This window comes from Enhydra lutris, unplaced genomic scaffold, assembly GCF_002288905.1.
Source record: "Enhydra lutris kenyoni isolate GAN:26980312 unplaced genomic scaffold, ASM228890v2 scaffoldscaffold49, whole genome shotgun sequence".
Lineage (NCBI taxonomy): Eukaryota > Metazoa > Chordata > Mammalia > Carnivora > Mustelidae > Enhydra > Enhydra lutris.
The window spans coordinates 3,750,904-3,778,452 of NW_019154133.1; the positions used below are offsets into that span (position 1 = coordinate 3,750,904).

Here is a 27,549-nt window from a genome sequence, read left to right on the forward strand (position 1 = left end):
TTGCCTCTGACACCCCCCTCCCCCCCCACAGTGCAGCCCAGGCTCCTACTGACCCTGTGTTTGTGTGCACGGACAGAGGGCCTCAGCGGATCCTGGAAGGAGGGAGGAGGCGTACCTTCCAGCAGCAGCAGCGGCTACTGGAGCTGGAGCGCCCCCAGCGACCAGTCCAACCCGTCCACCCCGTCGCCGCCGCTGTCCGCTGACAGCTTCAAGCCCTTCCGCAGCCCCGCGCCGCAGCCGCCGCAGGACGACGGCATCGACGAGGCAGAGGCCAGCAACCTGCTTTTTGACGAGCCCATCCCCAGGAAAAGAAAGGTTGGTGTGTGGGCCACACCGTGTTTGGGTTGGGTTGCAGGAATGTCCACCTTCCAAGGGCCTGTGTGAGCCTAGGGGGGCTGATGCGGCTCTCCTCCACCCCACGCCGGGTGGGACAGACAGAATCGGCCCCTGCTCCCCTCTGATGTTCTCTGACGGTTCAAAATAAATGAAGGGTCATGATTAAAAACAAAAATGACCAAGTCATTGATAATGTTTCTTCCAAGAACACATCCCCTCCCCGCCCACCGACCCCATCCTCTGTCAGTTGCTGCACTGGAATAGGAATTAACATCAGGTATTCTACGACTAACCAGCATTTGGAAGTTAGAAAATTGTACTTCAGGCTTGGTCTGGTAATTAATTCACTCTCTCGTTGGGACTTAATTTTTTCATCTGTAAAATAAAATTGGTATTATATCTTTCTCTTTTCTGCTTCAGTAAGCCCCAAAGTGTTGTTGGGAAGAATATTTGCGCCTTATTTTTATAAAACCAGTAGAAACATACATGCCAGAAAACATATAAACATATGTGTGTATTTATATACTAAAAAGTACATATTTACTCCACTAAAAGAGAAAAGGGAGAACCAATGAATTGATTTAATAAGTTAAGTGACTATAGCTTTTATCTTTTTTTTAGATTTTTGTTTATTTATTTATTTATTTGACAGAGAGATCACAAGTAGGCAGAGAGGCAGGCAGGGAGAGAGAAGGGGAAGCAGGCTCCCTGCCAAGCAGGGAGCCCGATGTGGGGCTCAATCCCAGGACCCTAGAATCATGACCTGAACGGAGGGAAAAGGCTTTAACCCACTGAGCCCCTGATTATAGCTTTATGTAATCCTCACAGCAGTCCTGCACCATGAGTATTATTTTCCCATTTCAATATGAGGAGGTTGACAATCAAGGGGTTTTGCATTCAACTCACCCCTGTCATGCAGGTTAGAAAGGGCCAGAGCAGTCGTTCAAACACAAGTCTGCCTGGACCTCCAGCTCACATTCTTTTCATTTTCTTCACATACATTTAAATCATTATGTTGGCTCCCAATTTTTCAAAAGAATTTCTATTTCCTGGAATAAAGCCATACTACTATATCTAGAAAACACTTTAACATTATTTTTTAAATCACTATATATATATATATGTATATATATATATATATATATATATATATGAGACCATTATTTTACATTTTAGTCTTTTAATTGGTTATCAGTAGCTTCATTTATTCATGGTAATTTACAAATGAAAATCCAAAGCCAAACCTTGAGGGCTGCAGTGCAACCTTTTTTATCCCCCCAATTCATTTCAAAGAGCAAAACAAAGAGATGGCATGGATCCAACTGTCCCTCCCTGCATCTCTCTTAGCATCCTTCGGCATGTGTGACAGTGGACGTTGTATAAGCACACACTCTTCTTGGAGAACGGAGTGTTCCTTCAGTCTCCTGTCCTTCCCAGAGGTGGTGGCGTGAAGGCTTGCTGTTTTCACACACCTCTCCGTGGGGCAGGGGGACTGGAGTTGCTCCAGCCTCCTGTGGGTCCCCGGGGAATCTGAGTCTTTGCTTGACTCATCAGGGAGAGAAGCTGCCACCTGTGTCAGTGGGAACCTGCAAGCAAGACAGCCATGTGGACCCAAGGCTTGTCCTTTTGCCTCTGGCTGCACAGACTTTCTCTCTGAGCTCATCTGTGTGATCTCATCCAGTAGGTCCTGGTATTGTGGCGAGGAATCCGGCCCAGAACGCACCCCCCCACACACACACACATACCCCCGCTTGTAGGGTTCACTGCTGAAAACCTGCCACAGCCTTTCATTTCTAATGTAGCCAAGAGCCAAAACTCACACTCTCGCATTACAATTAAGTTACATTGGTCAGACTTGTAGATTTTATAGGCTTTAACTAAGCTAGGGGATAGGCAAGTCACCAAAGGAAAAGGGGGGGGGGCTTAATTACAAAGTGGCTTTATTTGAAGGGCACAGACCCATTCTGCAGGATGCTGGATAGTAGGAATAAATGCATGAATAAAAAACATGTTCAACCTCTTTTTTTTATTATTTTTTTTCAAAGATTCTATCTATTTATTTGACAGATGGAGACCACAAGTAGGCAGAGAGGCAGGCAGAGAGAGAGGAAGGGAAGCAGGGTCCCCACTGGGTGGAGAGCCCAATGCGGGGCTCGATCCCAGGACCCTGAGATCATGACTGGAGCCGAAGGCAGAGGCTTTAACCCACTGAGCCACCCAGGCGCCCCTGTTCAACCTCTTTCTTTATGATTTTTCCCTCTGGCTGAGGCTCGTAATCACTCAGTTTCAAATCATGGCTCTTAACATGGATCAAGTCCTTGCCTTTTTAACTTCAAGTTACATTGACTAGTGAGAGTAATGAGAATGTGGGATGGTTGCTAATCATTTATTTATTAAGAGAACCAATATTTATTGTGCACCCATCAGGCACAATGCAGAGAATGGAGGTCCTGAGAATGGAGGTGTAGCCGCTTCATTTAAAGTTAGAAATTGGGCAGGTGGACACTGATGTAGAAAGAGGCGGTAATGATCAGAGTGATAACAGCTGTGCTCAGAATGTGGCAGAAACACAGTAACTGTGATGCAGTTATCTTAGAGTTTTAAAAATCCTATTTCAAAAGATTTCTAAGAGTTAATTTGCTCAATCCATTTGCCAATATGTTCTAGTTAGTCAAACTTTCTGAGTTCATCTAATTTTTTCTCTTCAACCCCTCAGATTCCTAATCTGTGTGAGACCATGGGCAATTGTGATGGTCACGTTTCCTGTGGGGATTGTTTGAGAATCTTCTAGATCAGTATTTTCCAAACTGCAGGTCTCAATCCACTAGCGGGCTCTGGGTCAATTTAATGAGCAGTGAATAGCACGTCTTTAATGAATAAGACAGAGTAGGATGCACTGCACTCAATCAGGGGAGGTGTTGTTCCTTGATGCTTTTGTTTCAATTATACACTTAACGTGTGTAATGTGCAAAATGCATCTTACTGTGGCTCCTGGTTTAAAAAGTTTGGGAGACCCTGTTCCCTGGTATAAAGAGAGAATGTGGTAAGAGGAGCACTGAACAGAAATCAATGTTGCTACCCTGAGAGCTTAAGAAAATCATCTCACCTCTTTGATTGTCAACTTCATCTGTAAGCCAGGCAAACAGCTATTATGAAACCTCTGTCCAGATAATGAAGAAGATTATATGTGACCATAAGTAGAAAGGTTGTGAGGCTGTGCAAGCGCTAAAACCTTGTGTCCTGGAATGTAGCAACACTGTAACAGACATTTTGGACCCCTGAACAGGGGAAGCAGCATTTCCCCCCTACTCCCACCATGGGATTATGAAGAAGTGATCCTGCTTTTCCTCCTCCTTATGGAAGCTCTCTCATCTCTTCTGCCACCTCCCCCACACATGAATACCTCACTCTCACCTTTATGGTGACCCATGTTCCTCTTATGTAAAGAGGAAGAGAGTATGAGATGCATTGCCTAGACCGGGAACTCACTCTCAATCTCTCTCTCTCTTTTTAAGATTTTACTTCTATATTTGAGAGAAGACAGCATGAGAGAGACAAAGCAGGAGCAAGGGATTAGAGGCAGAGAGAGAGGGAGACGCAGACTCCCCGCTGAGCAGAGCCTGCAGTGGGGCTCCCTCCCAGGACCAGGATATCTTGACCTGAGCCACCCGGGCGCCCCAGGGCATTATCTCTTTCTACTAGCAGCAAGGAAGAAACAGTTGCAGAGAACAACTACATTTGCAAATTTAGTTGCAGTTTACAATGTGCTTTTAAATGCAGCCTTTCATTTAATCATCACAAAAATCCTTGGCATATTCCTACCCCATTTTGCAGAAGAGGCTCCTTAAGGTTATGTGACTTGCCCAAGGTCCTGTAGTTTATAATGTGGCAGAGATAAGATCAGCTTGGCTGAAATAGCAAAGATGAAACTCCTAAAGAAAATTAATTCAAGAAATCCACATTTCCCTCTGCCCACTGAGGAGAATAACACGGAAAGAAAATAATCAGATGCAGCTACAGCCAACATGGTGTGGCAGGGTGGGACTGGGGTGCGGAGGGTTCAGAAAAAAATCCGAGGGCGGAGAACGGAACTCCAGGCTGTCCGCTGCAGGGCTCACTTCCTGAATGAAGTACCCATTGCATTTAAGAAGATCTTCAGCCAAGGTAGTGGGAATGCAAGAAAGGGAAATGAAAGGCTTCTTTCTCCCGGTCCTGGAGATCAGCCAGCCAACTGCGTCAAGCCCAGTGTTAGCTGAATTTTTCCTTCGGGATTTCAGACCGACGGAAGGTACTTCCCTGCACAGAAAAAAGCCAGGACTCGGGCTATAGGGAACGTGTAGTTCCCGTCACGACCACAAGGTGACGCAGTGATCCTAGCTACAGCCGCTCTGGGGAGTCTGGAAGAAAACAAATCTGTGGAAGGCTTGGGAGTTAACCATCAATCCCAGAAGACCTCTAGAAAATGAAGGAGTGCTGATAACTACTTATTAATGTGTACTTTTTGTCCATGTCAGATTCCTAATTCTGACGGATTCTGAGTTTGTCCAGTTCCGGAACAGGATAAAACAGTTCAGTCTCTGGAATTGGCACCCTAGCTCCAATACTTGGGTGACCGTAAGCAAGTCGCTTGACTTCTCTAAGACCCCGTCTCCTCGTTTATAAACATGGATCATGATAGCACCACACCGATGGGGTTGTTCTGAGGATGATGCAGACAATGCCTGCTGGGTGCTAATATTTTGCTTTCCTTTTCACCCACTTGACAACGGACTGAATAGAAATTCGAGAAGCACGCATGTGGAGACAAGGGGTACTCACCTCCATTCTCCATTCTGTCCCCACACTGACTGTATCAGTGTTGGTGCAGCTCAAGACACCGCATCCCCCAGCCACTTCAGCCACCTTGGACTTATTTAGGGTTCATGAGAGAGGCCACCGTGACAGGGTCAGAAAGCAGGGGCAGTACAAGGAAACCTGCCTCAGGACTCCGCCTTTCAGAACATCAGCCGCAACTCAACGACAATCACTACATCCCGGCCTTCTTCGTTTGCACTTATTTTGATAGGTGTCTTAGCCATGAGCCATTTCACCCGTGGACTAGGCAGAATCTCGAGTCAGGGAAGAAAAAGTGCTGAGTTAACATAAGGTGCTTCTGTAATTACTGTGCAGTAGTAAACAATGAATTCGTCATTTGCTCCACTCCGCATTTTCAATCTTTCAGAACCAAAAAGCAATGAGTCACTTCAAATTGTGAATGACGGAAAAGGAAACAAACCCGTAAAGCCCTCACCAAGAAGCCGTTGCCAGTCTCCACACTGACTTAATTCCTAGCCCACTAATTCTGAGCAGAGAGTGCCTCCTGTAAGAACCTCCGCTCCAGAAATAGACCCATCTGTTAGAGCTGCCGGGGAGGGCGGTGCTAAGAAAAGCAGCTCAGGGTCACACTGTACGGATTTCATGGTGATGACACAGCATCACCAGCCAGATCAGGGGAGCGGATTGTCTTCAGGGAGGATCAGGACACAGAAGAGTGAGATCTAAGCACTTTAGTGACAGGATCCCAGAATAATCTGCCAGGCAATAGAGTAGATCTGGAGCCTGGGACCACGAAGGTCTTCAGAAATCACGTAGCCCACCCTTTCCAAGTTACAGGACCACTTGATCGTCTCCAGAAATGTCCAGATGATCCCAAAGATGAGGAGCACTTGAAGAATCCACTGGTTGAGAAAATATATGAATAAGGATTTTTATGAATTCGTGAATGTTTTTGTTGTTCTAGAAATCATTTTAAACCAAGTTGATTTAGGTATAATTTCCACACAATAAAATGAACCTATTTTAATAAAATGAACCCAGTTCAGTGGGTTTTGACTGATTTCTCCACCTGAGGAACCACTGCTCCAACGGAGGCCAGCACTCCTCATACCCGTCCGCAGTAAATGCTCCCCTCCCCCGTGACCCCACAAACACCAGTTCTCTGACTCCAGTCACTGTAGGTCCATTTCCCATATTGCCACACTTCAAGTAAGTGGAATCATACAGAGTGTACTATTTGGTGTACGAAATCCCATGTGTTGGCAACAGGAATGCTCATTCGTCGCTGGTGGAACTGTAAAATGGTCCAACCACTTTAACAGTTTGGCAGTTTCTTATAAAGTTAAATATATGCTTACCATCTGACCCAGCCATTCCACTTAGATGTTTACCTAAGAGATAAGAAAACGTATGTCCACAAAAGGACTTGTAGGCTTGTAGTTCAGAGCAGTTTTATTCATTATCACTCCAAACTGCAAACAACCCAAATGTCCCTAAACAGGTAAATGGAGAAACAAAATCATGGTTTATTCACTCAACAGAATACTACACCACAATAAAAGGAATCAAACTACCCACACATGAAACAGGGGGTGAATGTCAAGAACAATATGCTGAGTTAAGTAGCCAGACACAAAAGAAGACATTCTGTATGATTCCACTTATGAAAATCTTTTTATTTTTTATTTTTCTTCTCATCACAGCCTCTGTAAGCAGTGCATCTAGATGGGAGATGTTGAATCCGTGTTTGGTACACATTTGAATTCATCCGTCACTTTGCACTCACCTCACATACCTCCGAGATTACTCGTTCAGTCCTCCTGTCTTACAAATAACAAAAGAAAGCCCCAAAGTTGAGATGAAATGTGTAAGTCAGCTTCCCCAATAAAGGAAAGAACTGGAACTCTACCAGCTTCTAGGCAGTTACTGAATTTTTAATACATCTGTTCGCTTCTCAGTCTTTTGGAAGGTGCTGAGGGTCTGAGGGGACCTCTTGGTCTTCAAAGAGCCATTGGAGCCTCTGCCAAGCAGTGCCGGTTCCTCCCACGAGGAGGCAGGCTGAGGAAGCACGCATAACACAGCCCAGACCATCTCTGCAGAAGAGTAAAGGCTCCCGTTCCTCCCCGGTCCTCTCTGGGGAGGCTTGGATGTATGAACAGCCACCCCTAGCTCACACGTAGACACGTACACACACGTACACATATACATACACCTCAATGGCTACATAAGACATGTGAGGGTCTTCAAAATTATCTCCAAAATAGCAGCTTGGTATCAACTCGAGGCTGCTGTGTGGTCAACCTGTCAGTAAAGTGATGTTCGCGTCCCTTCTGGAATATGGCTTTAGTCGGACTTACCGCTAGGCATGTATGGAATACTTCAAAATTCAGCCACGTTTGCGCTCTTGGAACTGAAAGGGACCTTCAGCCGTCATCTTGTCGGACCTGTGGACCAGTCTCAGTTCTTTCAGGAAGATAGAAGCTACTCCAATGTATTCCAGGTCTGAAACAATTCAAAACCAGGGCTGAACCCTGCCACGGGAAAGGCAAGCAGAGAAAAGATGAGGTAAGCCCTGGGCAGAGCTCTCAGCCTATAGCTCCAAAGTGGCTGGTGTGTGACACCGTCGGGAAACTGCTGGAAAGAAAGAAGGAAATTGTCTCCAATCCTTCAGCCAACTGCACCCGAGTTGGGTGACTCCCAAGAGCTTGCCTGGAAGCTGCTGAGACACTACCCCCAGCCCTCCACCTACCCCCCCCCCAGCCCCCAGACATGTGTGCCGCACTCCTCTGGGGGTTGTTGTCTTGTTAAAGGAAGAGAACGTATGGAAGATCCCAGCACGGTGTGGTCCCTGGCCAAGGGTGGCCACGGCTCCCTCAGACACCCCAGCTTTGTGAACTTCTTTCTCTTAGAGCTTCGAGGGGCAGCCACAGCAGAAGCACAGATGGGCATGTCCAGACTTGGCCGCTGTGCCTTGGCCAGGAACTTTGCTTGCTTTGACCTCCTTGGGCGAGCTGGGACCCAGGTGGCAACCCGGGCAATATTTATTTAGGTATTTTTTCCTGTTCTCCTCCTCCCATGGCTTGTTGTTGAGTTGGTTTGGGGTTTGGTTTGTTTTGTTTTGTTTAAATATAACAGCAAGTAGTCTTTGTAGACTAAGGATTGGTTTCCATTGAAACCAATTGAAAGTTAGGGGACTTTGCCGAGTACTTAATCACCACATAAGGGGTCTCATGGTTTGACATAAGAACATCCTTCACCAGTGCAGAGAGAAGCTACTTGATTCCATTTGAGATGAGATTATCCTTTCAGTGTCCTTTTATTCTCCCAAAATATTCAAGCAAGTGTTATAGGGTGGCTTCCATTTTTTAAAGAAATGACTTTTTCAAATTAAAAATAAGATAATTTTTACATTTGGAGGTTAACATAAAAAGAAGGTACCCCTCCCCAGTATTCCTGCCTTGCAATAATACATGTTGATTTGCGTTATATATCCTCCCCCTTAAAAAAGATAATGTTCATATACTTTTATAACCTCCTTTTCCCCAGTGTCAATCAAGGCTCGGGCAGGAGGCAGGCCGTGTACTCCAGTGGAGTTACTGAGTATAATGAAGAAGTTCTCCACAGAAGTGTAGACAGGGTTGGGGGACATCAGAAGAAGGTACCCTCGGAACTAACAACATTACCAACCCCTAAGCCTGAAGAGGCAACCAGAGGGGCTGCCAGAACCTAGGGGCATACCGAAACTGAAAATATCACCGGAAGTGTTAGTTTTGGGAGGAGAAATGTAGCCACTGCCCACCTGTGGCCAGGCAGACAGGAAGCTGAGGGAATCCCTACCCTCTTGCCTTCCGGTCTCTCCTCTTGCCTCCTCACCTCCTGTCAGTGCCTCTCATTGGCCAAACCAGTGGGCAAGGGGACCCACTGATGCATAAAGTTGAGCCTCCAAGCACTGACTTGGGTGGAGAAGGGAGTTGTGGGAGCCTGTAGAGACCAAGAGGAAGTATCAGCAATTCCCTTCTGCAATGGGAACTTGTTCTCTCATGTCAAAGAAGCTTTTCTTGCAACTTCATTTTTAAGATTCCTTAATTTTCAGTTATATGAAATTAATTTAACCAATCTCCCCATAATTCCCTCAGTTAGTAACCTTGAGATGATTTTGGATTTCTTGCTAGACTAAAAATCCGTGCAATGATCATCTTGATACACATCACTTGGCAGACATGTCAAATGATTTTCTTAGGATAAATCCCTAAAAGTTCAATTGGGTCAAAATGATTAAGTGCTTCCAAAGCTTAGTCTGCTCCTAAATTTAGAGATAACAAATATCTATGCATGTGTAACTTATAAAGGCAGAGCTCTGGCAGTTTGGGATAAAATGGGATAATAAATGAAAGACATTATTGAAAGGAAATGCCAAAAAAGGAGAAGTAGAGCTTTCCCTCCCTGAAGGGGTTTGGGAGTGCCCCCTCCCCAAATACAGTGAAAGATCTCCCCACCATATATAATCATGCTTCCGAGTCCACATTTGCAACCACCTTGCAAATCAGCAAGAACTTTCTCTATACATCTGGAGTGTAATATTGCATAAAGGCCTTCCGATGGCTTTTGCTAATGACCCAAATCGTTATAAATTAGACAGTCATTTTCCCTGTTGCACATTTTCCATTTTCTTCTGGTGAACTTAGACCTTCTTCAAGTACTTATCAGTGCAGGGTGTGTGAGACTGGAAGGAAAAAGTACTATATGGAGTGGAGAGAAAGCCATCTAGAATTCAGTGTTCACCACGCTTGCCATGGGCCTACACTGAGAAGTTCATTTACAGCCATGTAAGATAATCAAGTGTTAATCACACTGGGAAATCTTCTTGAATTCCACAAAACAACCATCTTTTTGACAAACATCCTTTGAACATCGATTATTTACTACATTCCAAAATGCTTAAGTAAATTAAGACGTCTCAAATATGGCTCATTGCTGAGGCCCCAAAGCACAACATTCCCAAGATTCAACACAACAAGTTCTAATTGCTAGTTTATGTTAGGCACAGGAGTAGAGTGAGTGTTGGGCAAGAAATCATGGTTCCTACTCTCAGAGAGCTTCCCATGATCTAAACTATTTAGTCCAGCCCCGGCAAGTTTCTTGGAAACCCAGCAAAAGAAAAAAGCAAAGAGGAAGCAAAGTTGATCACTTTTCATATGCATTACCAACTTTTCTTTGGGTAACAGATTTCCGTGGAGCCCTTAGCAGGGGTCCATGGAAGTGAGGGTGTGATTGAGGAGACGATGCTCAAACAATTAGCAGTTATCCCAATTCCAAGGGATTTAGAGAGGGTCTTGGTCAGCTTTGTTGTAGCTTTTGTATTTGATAGCCCTGTATCTGCTGTTTCCTCCTAACAAATGGAAGGAGTTATACCAGTGACATTTTTCTATAATCAGTACTGAGCTTGACTGCTTATCAACTTAAATAAACAAATGTTTGACTTATTCCTGCAAGGACTATGAACAGCAACCTTATCAATAATACTTGTTATGCACAAAAATACCAGTATGATAGTCATTTCCTAAAACAATCAGCAATTTGAACCTTTAAAAAATTCCTAAGACGTAGAAGGAATTTGGCTCTGGTGTTGTGTAACTGACTCATTGATAGGAACCATCCAGGGACACTGGATCTGTCTCCTAATTTTGGGGTTCTGGTTTCCCCCCTATGAATCTGAAAATAGTATCATATGCCTCGCTGGTGCTTTCCCGGTCTCTAAAGCCCCATGTCAGCCTTCTCTGCTCCCCTCAAAGCTCCCACAGAGCCTCCCCCCTCCGCCCTTCACTTTGACCTCACTTCCTACCTCACTGAAAAATTAGAAGCATTCAGACAGGAATGCCTTTTTTTAAATCAGCAAATTCACTGAATCTACATCCATTCCTTGGTTTTCCTCTGTTCCAGGGGAGGACCGCCCTGCTGCCATCCAGGGCAGCGCTCCCAGCCAGGCTGGAGGCAGGAGAGCCGGGTCCTCCTTCTTCTGCAGGGCCTCAGCCCCTGTGGCCCCCACCCCCACCCCCGCATCTCTGCGGCAGGGTCCGTCTCTTCTCCCTTTGCAACTGTTCCCATCAGCATAAAAATCCACTTCAGTATCACTCGTCTTTACAAACTTTCCCTTTACTGCTCGCAGATCCGACCCGCCACCTTTCTTGAAGAGGGCGGTCCTTACTCTCTTCACTTCCTTCAACCGCACTTACTCTCCGTCCCTAGGCAGTCTGACTTCCTTCCCCACTAATTTGTGAAAACTGCTCTTGTCTGGGCCTCAGACAGCTGCCATGTTAGACCTCCATGGACTCTCCCCAGCATGCGTTCAACGCTGTTGGCCATATCTTCCTTCTTGAACCCTTTCCTCTACCTGTGCCATAATACTGCACTGTCTTTTTTTTTTTTTTTTTTTTAATACTGCACTGTCTTGACTTACCCCCTCTCTCTCTCTGACTGCTCTTCCTCTGTGTGTGTGTGTGTGTGTCTGACTGTTCCTGCTCTCAATCTCTCTTTCTCTCTCTCTCTTTGATTCGGCTCTGTCTCTCTCTGACTGCTCCTGCTCTCTCTGTCTTTAGCTCTCTCTCTCTCTGACTTCTCTTGCTCTCTCTCTCTCTCTCTGCTCCTGCTGTCTCTCCCCAGTAGAAAATACTGGAAGCTACAGAGTCCTGGGCCTTCTACCCATCTCTAGTTGCATTTTTCCCTGCCTGATCTCATCCAGACCTAAGTTTTAAGTAATCCTTCAGCCCCGGACTCCAGATGTCCATCTCTAGCCCTGACTTTCCCTAAGTTCCAGGCTCACATGTCCAGTGCCGTACCTGCCACCTCTTCCTGATCTACAATAGTTATCTCTAAATCAATATATTCAAAACAGAACCACAATTTGCCTGGCTATGCAAGTCGTCTTTAAGACCATCATATACCTGGCCTCGACATTGTACAACTCCTCGTATTCAACCCAAAGCCAGCACTGTTGGATCTGCCTCCAAAACATATCTTGAATGTGTCTGCTTTATCCGTGCTCACTGCCAGCCTGCTTCCATCCACCATGTTCTCTGACCTGCGGTAGCATAACACAGGCGACCTTGTTGCTCTCTCCCCAAGATGAGTGATAGTTTTTTTAAAAGATTTTATTTATTTCAGAGAGAGAGAGAGTGCACAAGTCGGGGAGACAGGCCAAGGGAGAGGGAGACGCAGACTCCCTGCTGAGCAAGGAGCCTGATACGGGGCTCGATCCTAGGACCCCAGGATAGTGACCTGAGTGGAAGGCAGATGCTTAACCGACAGAGCCACCCAGCTGCCCCTGAATGATTTTTTTTAAAACCTAAATCATATAATCATATAATATCAATCCCCTGCTTAACCCCCTTCAGTACCTTCTCTTTTATTTTAGAATAAATTCCAAATTCCTTACTGTCACCTACAAGACCCTCATAATCCGGCCCTCCTTGTCTGTCTGCCTTATCTCAGATGATTCTCTCTCTCTCTCTCTCATTTCCTTCTAAACTCGCTGTTCTTTCTGGCCCTCCAATGTGCCAAAATCTCTTCCTCTTTCTCCTGGAAAACTCCAGCTCTTAGCATGACTATCTGCTGCTCCAACTTTTAGGTCCCAGCTCAAAAGTCACCTTCTAGAAGCCTTCTCTGACCTACAGCCACCACATCCCTCTCCAGAAAACTTTCCACAGCTGATGCAGTCACCATCTATTAACTTTTCTGTCCTCCCCCACCAGCATGTAAGTTCCTGGAGAGCAGTTTTTTTTTCTCTCTCTTTTTTTTTCCTCCTCTATCCCCGGCACGTGGACTATTCCTAGCTAAATAGCTCTTTGGTTTCATTAATCAAAGAACACCAACGGCAGAAAGGTTTGGAATGAAACAAAAAGTGTTTTCATCGATCATGACTTTATTTCCAAGCAGACATTTGGACTCTCAGGTGCATGTAATTTCAGTTTGAGTCATTAATTCCCTTAAGTGGATGAGATTTTTTAATAGTTTAGCTTCATTGTTTGAAAAGTGGGTAAAAAGCCCTCATGGTGTGAGGGTTTGTTCATTAAGATTGTTAAGTCATTCTCTGCTCGGAATACAAAAGACCAGGCAGAGTTCCTTCCTGTGAACCTTTGGGGCTGAGGCGTAGGATTGAAACTCTCCCCTTTTGGTTCACCCTACAGCCCGTGAGTTTAGTTCAGTGGCCCAAGGAGATCAGGGAGCCTGAGATTTGTGAACTGTCCCCTTAGAATAAACGCAGACTCATCAGGATTGTGTCCTTTCGAGTCACCTAAGTATGTGTTTGCTTCCCAGGTTCCTTCACACGCTTCTTCTCCAGCTCCAGCTCCTGTGTAGCTCAGAGCAGCCTGCGGCCAGCATCCCCCAGCTGCTGGGGACACCCAGGCCCTGAGGCGGGAACGGCTGGCTTGTGGGGTCATGAATGCCAGCCCACAAGGCAGAGCCTCGGGGACACGGCAGGCTGCCTGGCTCCTGCTGTCGCTAGTCCACTCAAGCTGACCTGCAGCCCTCGGCTGCTATGATGTTCCTTCCACACGCCATGCTGAAAGTGGCCATTCCCCAGCACCCAGAAATACTCCTCAGTTCTGGAAGTTTCCAAGTGTCTTTCCCGTTGAGAAATGTATAAAAAGTCTTCAGGGGTGTGGGGAGTGGGCAGTGGTAGGATCAGGATACTAATCCCATTGGTAATACCTAAATGAGTCATCTTCTAAATGTGTAAATGATTGCCCTGTAGAACAGCGATGTACTACTGGTGGGCCCCACATGGGCTTGATGGCAGAAATCCTACTGGACCTGTAAACAAAGCTGCATCAATCCCATCACTTCAGGGAAGGTGTCACCGCCACAATGTTTATTGGTAAGAGTAGGCTTATGTTGGAACAGCCGATTTCCAAACCTCAGTGGCGTAACACCATAAAGGTTTATTTATTTCGGATGTCACAATCCAAGCAGGTCAGGTGGGATGGGCCCACACAGTCCTTCAGGGACCTGGGCTCCTTCTTCCTAATGCAGGGATTCTTAACCTGCAGTCCACAGTCCCCAAAAGGCTGGACAGAATTCAAGAGGACCTGTGAACTTGGAGTGGGAAAAAAGTGTATTTTCACTGTCATTAAACTCTTAACTATAATTCAGCATCTCCTGCAGGTATGAATGATAGCATAAAAGCACAATACTAGTGCCTCCTGTGATTTTACTACCAATAGAAAGCATCAGTAGTTTCATATCCCATTATAATTTTAGCAGAAACCATGAAATATCATTTAGGCTTAACACGACTTTGAAATTATGATAGTTCTTAAACTTACTTCAAGACCTTGTTATTCGATATGTTCATTAAAGAGTACTAACCATATCGCAAAATATTTTTAATATTTGGGTAACTATTTCAATACGCTTGCTCTTCTTTGTGTTTCTCTGTGTTTTTTTTCATAAAAAATACTAGTTTCCACAGGTGCATAGCAAACAAAAGATTAAGAACCCCTGATCAAGTGGGTCCCCTGAGTGGTTGAGTTTCCTCAGCATCTAGTCAGCGGCCAGGGCTGAAAATGGCACTGCCCCGTAGTTTAGAGACGAGTCATAGAAGGAGTAGCTATCACTTCCGCTCACAGGCTGTTAGTGCTAAGTCAGTCACACGTCCCCACCTGACAGCAAGGGGGGCTGGGAAATGAGGTCTCACTGTGTGTTCAGGATGAAAAGGAAATGGGGCTCGGGGAGCACACAGAAGTGACCGTCACCAGGCCTGTGGGAATAATCAGCAAAGTGGCAGCATCCCAAGGACAAGGGCCTTCTCTGGAGAAAACTAATCTCCTGTCAAATTCATTTCAGGAAGTCTAATCCTAGCAATACCATAACAATGACCACTTGTTGAATAATTACTCCTGTTGGTGTTATGCCAAAGGATTCACTTTCATGACCTCGTTTAATCCCATAATATCCCTCTGAGACAGGTACTGTTATTGTTCCTACTTACTAAATAAAGGAGCCAAGGACTTGAGTAAGTCCAAAATCAGTGCTCTCAGGGATGCCCAGGTGGCTCAGACATTAAGCGTCTGCCTTCGGCTCAGGTCATGATCTCAGGGTCCTGGGATCGAGCCCCACATTGGGCTCCCTGCTCAGCGGGAAGCCTGCTTTTCCCACTCCCACTGCTTATGTTCTGTCTCTCACTGTCTCTCTCTCTCTCTCTGTGTCAAATAAATAAGATCTTTAAAAAACAAAAAAACAAATTCACTGCACTCAGTCACTGTGCTGGACTATTTGGGGAAGACACTGAGACCCTTGAAAAGAAGGTGTCATTGTGTCCTGATAGAAAGGGGCGGTTCCTGGTGCTCAGCTCCCAGCATTCCCAGCTTTGCTAGAAGCTGGTTTATTCACTTTCTATGGTTTTTTACTGGTTTACTGGTTTACTGACACTTTCTATGAATCTGTAAATGATGGCAATGATAGTATCTGTTTCTTAGAATTAAATGAGGTAAACTATTGTAACAGCACTTGGCATGTGGTAAGTGCACAGTGGATGTTAGATACCGTCATTAACACCTAAATGACATTGTGACCACCGTAATGAAAGTGAACTAAATACTCAGGGCAATTTAGAATCCATGAAGGTTGCAGAAAAATGTCTGAGGTCACCAAGCTCCTCACCAGCTGGCGGAATAGGGGGGTTCCCTAAAATGGTATGCTGCATTATGTCAAGATGATGGGAAGTTGTTACCTTTTAAAAAAAAAGATTTATTTATTTGTTTGTTTGTTTATTTATTTATTTATTTTGGAGAGAGAGAGTGCAGAGTGGAGGGGCAGAGGGAGAAGGAGTGGAAGAGAATCTGAAGCAGAGTCCCTGCTGAGCACCTGGTCCAACGTGGGGCTCAATCCTACAACCATGAGATCATGACCTGAGCCAAAATTGAGTCGGACACTTAGCTGAGTCACCCAGGCACTGCAATCTGTTACTTTTCTTTTTCTGGTGGGGGTGGGGGGTGTTTATTTATTTATTTGAGAGAGAAAGAGAGAGACCACAAGCAGGAGGGAGGGGGAGAGGAGAGGGAGAATCAGGCCTCCTTTCCTGAGTGGGGAACCCAACACAGGACTCGACCCTAGGATCCTGGGATCATGACCTGAGCTGAAGGCAGATGTTGAACCAACGGAGCCATCCAGGCGCCCAAGTTGTTCCTTTTCTAACGAAGGGGAAAAAATGTGTTGGGTCGGCAGAAAATGCTGATGGGCTAGTTTTCATTTTAATGTAACTTTCTCCTGTTTACAGAATTCTATGAAGGTGATGTTCAAATGCCTCTGGAAGAACTGCGGGAAGGTGCTGAGCACGGCGGTGGGCATCCAGAAACACATACGGACCATTCATCTTGGGTAAGGCAGTCCTCCCCTCAGGGCTTGCTTTGGCCGCCTTGAGCTCCATCGAGGGCCACCCACACTAAGAAATGACACAGGAATAGAGACTGGGCCTGCTTGATCTTCCTAGTCCCTGCAGGGATGTCCACTCCGATCACGCAGGCCAGCATGGCACAGTGGGAAGAATGTGGATTTAACCTTGCAAAGCCTCCCCAGTTTACTTGCTGAGTGACCTTAGGCAAGTCACTGCTGTGAGCCTCCGTACCCCCGACAATGAGACCAATAGTAAAATCAGCCCTGTGTAAGGGTCCAAATATAAAATATGTGTGAGAGCGGTCTGAAAAATATAAAATGCAAGGGTAGGACAGGTTCCTTGGAGCCCCTGAAATTGTCTGTCAAATTAAATATGCATTTTTTCCCAAGGCAGAGTATTCATGACTTTGAGCCTCAAAAGCATATATATGGCCTTAGAAGGGCTTAAGAACCACTGTGTCAATCAGTGCTGTGGTTTCTACGCTTACGTTAGCTGATGAGTTGGCTCCATCATTTTCTGTTGCTCAAATAAGCCCTTTATGTGTCCACTCTATGCTTTTCCCCGTGTTATGTAAAAACCTTTCTAAGGAAAGAGAACACAAAGTTTCCAGCAGCGGCTATGAAGGGGGTCCCACCTGCGGGGCAGTGGAGGTTCAGCAGCCTTCTCCCTTAGTCTCTGGGTCTCTCCTGCCCAGGGACATCGGATGTGGAAGCACCTCGGGAGGCTGTATGGTATAACCAGTGTGTATAAGGCAAATGCAAACGCATGACCAAGTCCCCAAATGGTTGGACAGAGGAGTCCTTTCAACAAGGTGATGTTGAGAAATAAACACTAGAGTCACCCTGCCCAGCAAGGGACAAATTTAGAAAATTCATCATCCATACAAAAGTGGTATAAAAAGAAAACAAGGGATGCCAGGGTGGCTCAGTGGGTTAAAGCCTCTGCCTTCAGCTCAGGTCATGATCCCAGGGTCCTGGGATCGAGCCCCATATCGGGCTCTTTGCTCAGCAGGCAGCCTGCTTCCTTCCTCTCTCTCTGCCTGCCTCTCTGCCTGCTTGTGATCTCTGTCTGTCAAATAAATAAAATCATAAAGAAAAAAAAAGAAAATGAAAATGGGTTCTAAGGTGACTCGGTGGCTCTGTGCAGGTGGGCTCCTTCAAGGACTATAGAGAGAAGCAGGGATCCAACACGCTTCCCCGTAGTGTTCCCGGTTTGGCGACACAGCTAGACCCTTCCAGAGGATAGCACACAGAAGGTTCCAGAGCACTGTGGGCATGGTGCAGCAAGGCTGGGCTTCTGCTCCCCTTGCCAGAGGGGCTGTCTCCCTTCACCCTCCAAGAAATACCACACCAAAACCCCACAAGGCAGAACACCCTCACTCCTGTTCCTGAGGTCTCCTGAGAAGGAAATCCTGCAGTGTCTCCCCTCAAACCTCATTGTCAGGACCACTTGTAATGTAAATAGCTCAGTTATTTAAAGGTTTAGGGGAAAAAACTCCCGAAGCTATAATCAGGAGTGAGGGTGTTTGTTTTAAAGTCCATCTGCCCAGAAAACCGAATCCTATTGAGTACCTCGAAGAAGCCTGCCAAGGCTATGTATTTATAGACGGTAAGTGGCATCTCACGATTTGTCTCTGAGCTCCCAGGCTGCTCTCACGGTGGGTAAAATTCAAAACGCAGCCGCTACTATTGGCTTCCCTAGGATTCCCTTTTTACACTGTGCTCTTAAAATTGCCTTGGTGAATTAGGATTCCCAGCCCTGCCAGCCGCCGCCACGGGGTGGGCCTGGGAGAGCGGAGCTCCGAGGCCTGTCTGTGTGAATCCGCAGCCCGGGGCCTCAGCTCTCCTACCGGCTGGGAGAGGGAAATCACCTTTGCTTTAATCCATGAGCTCAATTATGTGATATAAGATGATGGAATGTTTTTAATGAATGTTGGCTGATGGAGAGAGAAAGGGAGCATACCAAAGCCCCCCCTCCCCAAAATATGTATCACATCTGATACGGCTGCAGTACACACCAAAAGTATAAAAAATATACTGCTTTTCTCTTCAATGTCCCTGCCCTCTTGTACAGCAGGGGCTGATCCTGATTTATCCCCGTGTGGGACACACGATTTCCCCTAGGCCTGTGTGTGTCTATTAGTAGCAACTCAGCCTGCCCTTTTCTGGAAAGGAAGTGGGGACAGGAATAGAACAGGGGCACATTCTTGGGCCCACTCTCTGGGGTCTTTAATGGTATGCTTGTCAGAAAGCCAAACCCTGCCAGACCTGGTACAGTACAGAGACACCTCCCCAGACGCCTGGGCCTGAGAGCTCAGGGGAAATGGGACAAGGCTGGGAGAAGCTGCGGATTTGACCAGACAGAAAGGCGGAGGAGAGGGCTTGGAAGTGGGGGGTGGGGTGGAGTTTATTCCAAGTGAGTGATCTACTACTGCTGGATATGAAATTTGGGGGTACCTCATGGATGGGAGTGTACAGAGGCCATCCTATAAAACCAATTTGCTTAAAAAAAAAAAAAGATTGCTAGATGTGCACCACTTGTCCAGAAATTAACAAATTGAATAAATCTTTTCTAAGGTGATGGACAGGTGAACTAAGCCTGGGTGGCTTAGTTCATTAAAGATCTCACTTTGGCTCAGGTCATGATGCCACGGTCCTGGGATAGAGCCCCCCACCACCACAATCAGGCTCCCTGCTCAGCCAAGAGCCTGCTTCTCCTTCTGCCTCTGCCCCTCCCCCACAGCTTGCACCCTTTCTCTCTCTCTCTCTCTCTCTCTCTCCCTCAAATAAATAAATAAAATCTTAGGGGGGAAACAACAGGCTTAAGAAAAGTCATCTAACTAAAGTAAAAAAATAGTTTTTTTAAATAAGGTGCTGATGGGACACCTGGGTGGCTCTGTCCATTAAGCGGCTGCCTTCGCTCAGGTCATGGATGAGGGATGGAGCCCCGCATCCAGCTCCTTGCTCAGTGGGGAGCCTGCTTCTCTCTCTGCCTCCTCTGCCTGCCACTCTGCCTGCTTGTGCTCTCTCTTTCTCTGACAAATAAATAAAATCTCTTAAAAAATAAAATAAAGAGATGGACAGTTATTTTATTTTACTCAAAACTTTCTGTTTGAGTAAACAAAACAATTGCCCATGTCTCAGGGAGAACTTTGAAAACACCAAGAAGATATTTCTCTGGGTGATAGTAAAAATTGAGGCCTTCTAACTTCAACTTTTTTATTTTATTTTATTTTTTAAAGATTTTATTTATTTATTTGACAGAGAGAGACACAGTGAGAGAAGGAACATAAGCAGGGGGAGTGGGAGAGGGAAAAGAGTTGAGCCACCCAGGTGCCCTCAACTTTATTTAAATTTAAATTTAATTTAATGTAAATAGTTTTATTTAATTCAATAAACACTCAGTGTTTCTGATGTGTGAAGCACACATCTAAACCCTGAGTATTTATTAATACACACAAAATTCTCACCAAAAGTTCTCATAAAAGCAGGCACCACGATTATCCCCATTTCGTCTGTGAGAAGCCAGAAGCCCTGGGCCATGGAAGCTGTCCCGTCCCACTCATGGCTGAAAGTGTCAGGATTCGAACCTGGGGAACCTGACTCCAGGATTAATGCTGATAATCACTGTGTTACAAGGGCCTCAGCTTCATCCATTCAACCTTTAATAGGCACCTACTGTGTGCTGGATACATCGATATGTGTGGAGGGACACAGAACGAATAAGACATAGCCCTGGAGAATCCCAGTCTTAGGGAGGTGATGAGGGTTTAAAAAAAAATTACAGAAATGTGCCAAATAAATAAGTAAAGTGAATTAAATAAAATGAATACACTCCCAAGGGAGCATAGAGGACCTCACAGTGAGGAGTTATGTCCTGACTCCTAACCTTCAACATACAACCCAGATTGGACGTCTGGTCACTTCCATTGCCCAGACACTGCCAACGGTCATCTGGATGATCACTGGCCACAGCCTCCTTGCCCACCTCCCGCTCTTGCCCCCGTCCCCTGTCTTCCAGACACTCACCAGAGTGATCCTAAAGCACCTTAGATGCTCCACAAGCCCCCTGGCTTCCATCGCACTGAGAACAACGTGCAAAGACATTCCGAGGCCTACGAAGCCCTGCGCCATCTTGCCTCTGTCTCTGTTCTCCCCAGCGCGCTGAGCACCAGCCACGGGCCTCTTAGCCGTGGGTAGAAAACACCGGCCTGCCCACCCCAGAGCGGCGTGCTGCTCTCTGCTGCGTGATCTTCCTGTGCAACCTGGGGCGGGTTTTTCCCTCACGTCGCTCAGGCCCCTGCCCACATGTCACCTCTTCAGAGAGACTTCTTCTGAACACTTTCTTTGAAACAAATGCCTTCCTTTCAGCAACTCCCCTGCTAAAGGACGCTGAATCTGCTTGGTTTTTCTCTCTGGGATCTACCACTGATATATTAAATATACGTTTCTTTATGGGTTCCGTGTCTGCCTTCCCCACTAGAGGGTCAGTTCCATCAGGCCGTAGCCTGTGCTTAGTTCACCATATCAGGAGACCCTAAAAAGCTCCTGGACATCACAGATTCTCAATAAATTGTTGAATAATTGATTGGATAAATTGTTTTAAGAGGTCAAGGAAGGCTTCCCTTGAAAGTGGACAGTTGAGTGTTGCAGAATAAGTCAGCATTTGCGAGACAGAGAAGACCAAGGAAAAGCATTCCAGACAAAGAGAATAGCAAGTGCAAGATTTTGAGGCAAGAAAGCTCACTGGGTTGGTATAATCGTTTTGCTCTCTTTTGCCCTAGGCGTGTTGGGGACTCCGACTACAGTGATGGCGAAGAGGACTTTTACTACACTGAGATCAAGCTCAACACAGACTCAGTGGCAGATGGACTGAGCAGCCTGGCCCCTGTGTCACCGTCTCAGTCCCTGGCTTCGCCTCCCACTTACCCCATCCCAGATTCAAGCCGAACAGAGACTCCTTGTGCCAAAACTGAGACTAAACTGATGACACCCTTGAGCCGCTCAGCTCCCACCACCCTCTACCTCGTGCACACCGACCATGCTTACCAGGTGACGGGCGGAGGACCGTGAAAGTAAAGTTTGACCCCCCCAACCAAATGCAGTTGCATTCTGCCGTGCGAGGAAAGGGTTACCTGGTGGAAAAACAGCATCACAGAAGTAGCCCAATAGCCGAGTTCGTTTTTTCTTTTTCTCCTTTTAAAGCCCAGATCTCACACAGATGGGACCCTGTGGGCTCTTAGATTTCCCAGTACTGATTGAAGATCCAATCCCTTAGATGTTGTCATAGGATTAAAATCCTTTATATTGTAAAGATCTCAGAAGGGTGCCTGGCACACGGTATAAGTATCTGTTAAACAAAAAATAAAATAAATGAAAAAGTGAGCACTGAACATCTTTGGCACAATGACATAATTGCCACATACCCCAAATCTGGGACTTCCTACCCCGCCTTCTAAAATGGTAACTACACCTCACAGATAGAGGAGATTATAGTGTTCCCCAAATCAACAGTGTCAGCATCACCTGGGAACTTGTTAGAAATGTAAATTCTTGGGACCACTCCAGACCTGCCAGGCAGAAGCTGGTCTGCTTCACTGGAAAGTCTGATAAGACCTTACAGACCAACCCTGCAAAGCTCCTTTGTCCCCTCAGCAATTATTAACTCTTGTAAACGTTGATTTGTTTTAATGACATTTCAAAACATTCAAGTTTTAGGAAAACATTTTTTCCATAATTCTCAATCACTTTATGCAACTTAAAAAAAAAAAAAAAATCTCCTGTCTGTGTTCTCCCACCCTGGTTTTATGAACACTTTCCATGTAACTGAATAGTTTTCAGTTACATCGAAGCATCAATGTTTTTTAATCATTCTGTTATTGTTAGGTATCTACTCCTTAGTCTCTCCAGTTTCTTCCACTGTCATTAGTAACTCTACTATGCACACCTCTGTGCCAGTAGCTTTTTCCCCCCCCTTTAAATTCCCAGAAGAGTAATTACTGAGTCAGAGGATATAACATGAACAGCTTATGGCTCTTGCAAAGTATTTGCCAAAATATTTTCCAGCAATGCCAGTTATAAAACCACAGACACCAGAAGCTACATCTATAATTAGATGTAGAAACCTGTGGAAGAAACAACCAGCCACTGATTTACTAGACTTACGCTCAAGAGCTTTGGAATGGAGCTAATTATTAAATTAGTTGAGGCAATAAATTTCATTCCTGACTCTTGCTATGTTGGTCGAAAAGAATAAATAATTTCTTTGCTCTTGTTTGTCAGTGTTGCGTTTAGAAACACGGGCTCGAAATCATGGGCCTGAACCAATTTCAGCTATGTTGTTCATCTCTGTGAGAGCTGGAACACACAGTAGGGGATCTAAAAGGTCCATTCCAAACCATGTATTCACAATATTGGGATTGTTCTATTTATAGACATTAAAAGTGATCAGCATGGAAAATGTTAAAAACACAAGCAAATGAAGAAAATTCATCCCCTAATCCCAACAAAAAGAAGCCCCTTGGTTAATATTTTTTGTATGTCCTTCAAGAGTTTGTTCTATATATGTATACCCATTTAAAAAAAGGGGGGGTGGAATTTATTGTAATACTGTTTTTCTTGTGCTTTGTTTTTGCCACTTACTATATCATGAACATTTTCCCTTGCCAATAACTATTCAACAATGTCAGGCTCTGTGGATTTATCATGATTTATTTACCCACTTTCCTATTATTAGACATTTGCATTTCCAGTTTTTAGTACCCTAATACATAGCTCTGCAATGAACATCCTTGTATCCATTGCTTTAGAATTAATTCTAGAAGTGGAATAGCTAATATACAGAATACTAAGAATTTTGATATATTTTGCCAGATTGCCTTCCCCAAGCATTGTACCAATTTACCTACTTGGCATCCCTGTATAAGATTGTTTCTTTCCTAATTTGATAGTGAAGCAATGTGTTTTACACACAGATATGTCCTAAAATAGGTATGTGTATGTATAACAAAATTTCTCTTCAGAAACCACCAAAAACCTTCTGCTTTTATTCCTTAGATAGCTTGCTGAGATACATAGAAAGTTTATTTCTAGCTATTCTCTTGGACTATGTTTACCTCCTCCCATTGGATAATTAGTCTAAGATATTAATCCAGCTGAAACCATTTTGGGGGCCCAAGTTAGGCAATGATAGCTTAGGACTGTGAGGAGAAATGTTGTTTCATAATGATGTTCTCCGTTTTCTGTTGGACAGGCCACGCCCCCTGTGACCATTCCAGGATCAGCCAAGTTCACCCCCAATGGCAGCAGCTTCAGCATTTCTTGGCAGTCTCCTCCGGTTACCTTCACTGGCATTCCAGTAAGTAGAAAAACAAAAAGCCAGAAATCTGGTCATCACTGCATGTAAATTTGGGGAACAAATTATAAAAACATGCAAGAAAAAGACAAAACTCAGAATGCCAGAAGTACTCTATTCCTTAAGTGACACTTGTAAACACCAGGGTGCATGTTTCACGGTCCAGCCCAGCCCAGCTTGTCTGTGGAAAAGGTGTTATGAGGAGCATTCGAGAAAACTAGGGGAGTTGCAGCTGCTGATAAACAACTTGTTAAAAATGTGTCAAGATTTTTTTGTGTCGGTGGTGTATTTGTATGTTTCCAAAAGGCTTTATAGAATTATTTTTTGAACTCGGACGCTGAACATAAAAGAAAAGGACCCTGTACGTAAATGATATTTATCGTTATGAGTAACTTGATAAAATTTATGACTTTGAAATTATTGTTTGTAGGTGTGTCATTTTGAAAGGTTCAAAAAAAACCCCCATAAATTGAAATCATTTTTTTTTTCTTCCAAAGCTTGAATAATCCATGCTGATAGGCACTCTGAAAATAAGAGTGCTGAACTATGCAATCAGGTTTAAGTGGTATATAAGCATTGATTTGACATGGTAAATTATTGCTGTCTGATAAATCACCTTGAATTAACTTGATACCTAACCATTCGTTTAAAAATGTATATTGGGTCTTTTGTAGCTTATCACAGAATATCCACGGACCTACACACTGTTGATGCCCACAGTGGTTTGTAACTCCTGATAAGGTTCACAAAGTGGCTTATGATAACAGACACTAACCCTATCTTCTCCTCTCCACCCCTCTCCCCAAGGACCTCACAAAAGCCTCTTATTGTCAACCAGTGGCGACTTTCAGAGGTTTCCAGAAAATACTAAGGCCTCCTACAGCACTGATAAAAATGGAAGCAGCTCAATCAATGATGCTGTGCTCTGTCGATGAATACTTGTTAAATTTCCTAGGAGAACAGCCAACAATAAAAAGCATCCCACTAGCAGCAATTTGGGAATTTGTGGCTTCCACAATATTCCATATTTTCTGGAATTTGGTTTTTAAATAACGATCGAGGATCTAGAGTAATTATGAAAGTCACCTGCTTTGTCAAATAGTAGTAACGGCTGGCAAGTCTGAAGGACAGAGAATGCAAGGAGGGATCTTGTAGTAGACATTAGAAGAGAGCACGTAGGTATCCGCTTTGTTTCTGTCAAGAACAATGATGAGCTGAGAAGGGTTGTCAGAGGTTAACCATCAGTCCTTTGGGGGACTTCGACTTATTTGTTTTATTGATAGACATAAAAAGACCTGGAGTGGCTCTCAGTATCACTTTCGAGACAAGCCCTCTAACCTAGAAAGGCAGCTACAATTACAGGATCATAGAGACCCACTATTCTAAATCCCGTTAATTCCAATCTTTGAGAATTTTCGAGAGCATACACCGTATTTCTCACCTGGAGTACAAACAAGCGTAGCGTCTGGCTGGAACAGCCCAGGTCAGACTCCATTTCAGATTACCTCTGTGACCAACCAAAATGGAATTTCTTTCCTTTTGCTTTCTTAATTAAATCATCTCCTTCTGATGTGCAGAGAAATCACTGAGTGTTGGATGACCAGCTATGTGTCTCCTAAAGTGACTAAATGCTTTACCCAGTAAGATACCAGCCAGGATACCCTCTACTCCTTTTTTTCCAGGAGCAAGATCTTAACACTCTTCTCTGTTGTGAATACTATGTATCTCTGTTCTCACCTCAATGCCCTAATTGTTCCAAGTCCCTAACTTCATCGGTTCCCAGGGACAGTCTAGACTGGAGCTTTGACAGAAAGTGTATAGAGTGGTTGGGTTAACTAGGTATCCCACTAAAATCCTACTTGTGCTTCTAACGTCTTCTTTCACCATGGAATTCTGCATCTATCTGGTTGTGTCATGCTTCTGCCAACACTTTAAACTGTTTTAGCTGCCATTCCTATTTCAAGGGAAGGGAATGCTATTTTCCCAGGCTTCGTTTTACCCTAGAGAAAAGGCTCGCTATTAAAAATGTTCTTTATGTTATATACTGTCTATTGAGGCTTAAAAAAAATAGGTGATTACTGGTTGCCTCCTTCTTGTGGGAGCTGGATTGTACAGTGCCACACCACAGAAGCATACAATTGGTACGTGTCTACTGACTGGGTGCCAACGACTATCCCCAAATTCTCCAGAAATGCTGTCCCCATCCCTAGGAGACATGGAGCCAAGCAGACTCTAAGAGCGTATGAATTCCTACCTTCTAAACTAGTGTAATAGGGTTTTGAGACAGAAGCTCTAAACATTTTAAATTATAATGAATTAGTATTAGCGCAGTCCTCAACTGTAGCCAAATGGAAGAACAAAGCAGTTCCCATTGTATAAAATGCTCTTTAAAGAACACGTTTCTCTTTGTACTCCAAAGCAAATACCCTGAGCTTGTCAACCCCTTTTAAGGTGTGCTTTTTTCCCCCTACATCTTGGAGACCTGGTATTGAAGAAGGGATGCTTTTATATGCTTCCTAGAGAATGAAAATAATCTCTGTTGGGGAAATCCCAAGGTTTGCAGGATTTTATTTATTCATTTGCCTACACAACATTTCCTGAACATTGGGCTTTAATAAGTTCCCTGGGTAAGACGTCTTCCCAGAGGCGTGGAGTGGAGAAGGCTGTTGTGCATAGCTACAAATGTGACTGGAGGGGCAGTGTTTTCTAGCCGAAGGCTGTAGACATAAGCGTAGGGAGAGGACGCTCATTAATTACAGCATTCTTTGAGCTGTTTTTCCCAAATGACCACACCTTTTCTTCTAATTATCTACATTCTTTTCTCTGTCTTTTCATGACAGAAAGCTGAGAGTTCTTGACCCCGTATGAGTCTGCTTATACTGCCATCACAGGATACCATAGACTGGATCACTTTAAGCACCCAAAATGTATTTCCTCACAGTTCCGGAGGCTAGAAGTCCCAGATCAAGGTGCTGGCTAGTTCCTGGTGACAGCTCTTTCTGTGGCTTGTAGAGGGCCACCTTTTCACTGTGTCCTTATATGGCCTTTTCTAGTGGTGGAGGTGGAGGAAGGGGTGCTGGTGGGTGGAGAGAGAGGCCTTGGGTATCTCTTCTTATAAGGACACTAATCCTATTGGATCAGGGTCCCAGCCTTTTGACATCATTTATCTTTAATTACTTCCTTAAAGGCCCCATATCCAAATATAACCACACTAAGGATGAGAGCGTCAATATATGAACCGGGGCCGGGTGGGGGGAGGGGACACAAACATGCAGTCTGTAACAGCCCACACAGCCGAGAGTGAGTCGACCTGCCATCCAAGGGCTATTCCAGGAGGGGGTCAGGCTGAAGGGAGGGTCTCCAAACCTAAAATAGTGTGCTTAATTATCAGACGTTTAGCTGGTTGGTTGGTTGGTTGGTTTGTTAAGAGAGTGAAAGCAAGAGAGATTATGGAGGGAGAGGGAGAAACAGACTCACTGCTGTGTAGAGAGCCCGATGTGGGGCTTGATCCCAGGACCCTGGGATCATGACCTGAGCTGAAGGCAGCTGCCTAACCATCTGAGCCACCCAGGTGCCCCTAGCTGGTTTGTTTTTTATTAACACCTTGAGGGAGGACTCAGAATAGTATAAGAGGTTATAGCCAAGACAAGGAA

General features: G+C 44.9%; 1 protein-coding gene across 1 annotated transcript in view; it reads left to right on the forward strand.

Moving 5' to 3' along the window:
* Positions 1-27,549, forward strand: part of LOC111156845 (zinc finger protein 704) — a 226,171-nt gene that overhangs the window by 192,553 nt on the left and 6,069 nt on the right. The window contains exons 5-8 of the mRNA XM_022517945.1: positions 77-315; positions 16,427-16,527; positions 21,327-21,594; positions 23,795-23,899. Of these exons, the coding sequence (XP_022373653.1) occupies positions 77-315; positions 16,427-16,527; positions 21,327-21,594; positions 23,795-23,899 (713 nt within the window). The remainder of the gene's footprint in view (positions 1-76; positions 316-16,426; positions 16,528-21,326; positions 21,595-23,794; positions 23,900-27,549) is intronic.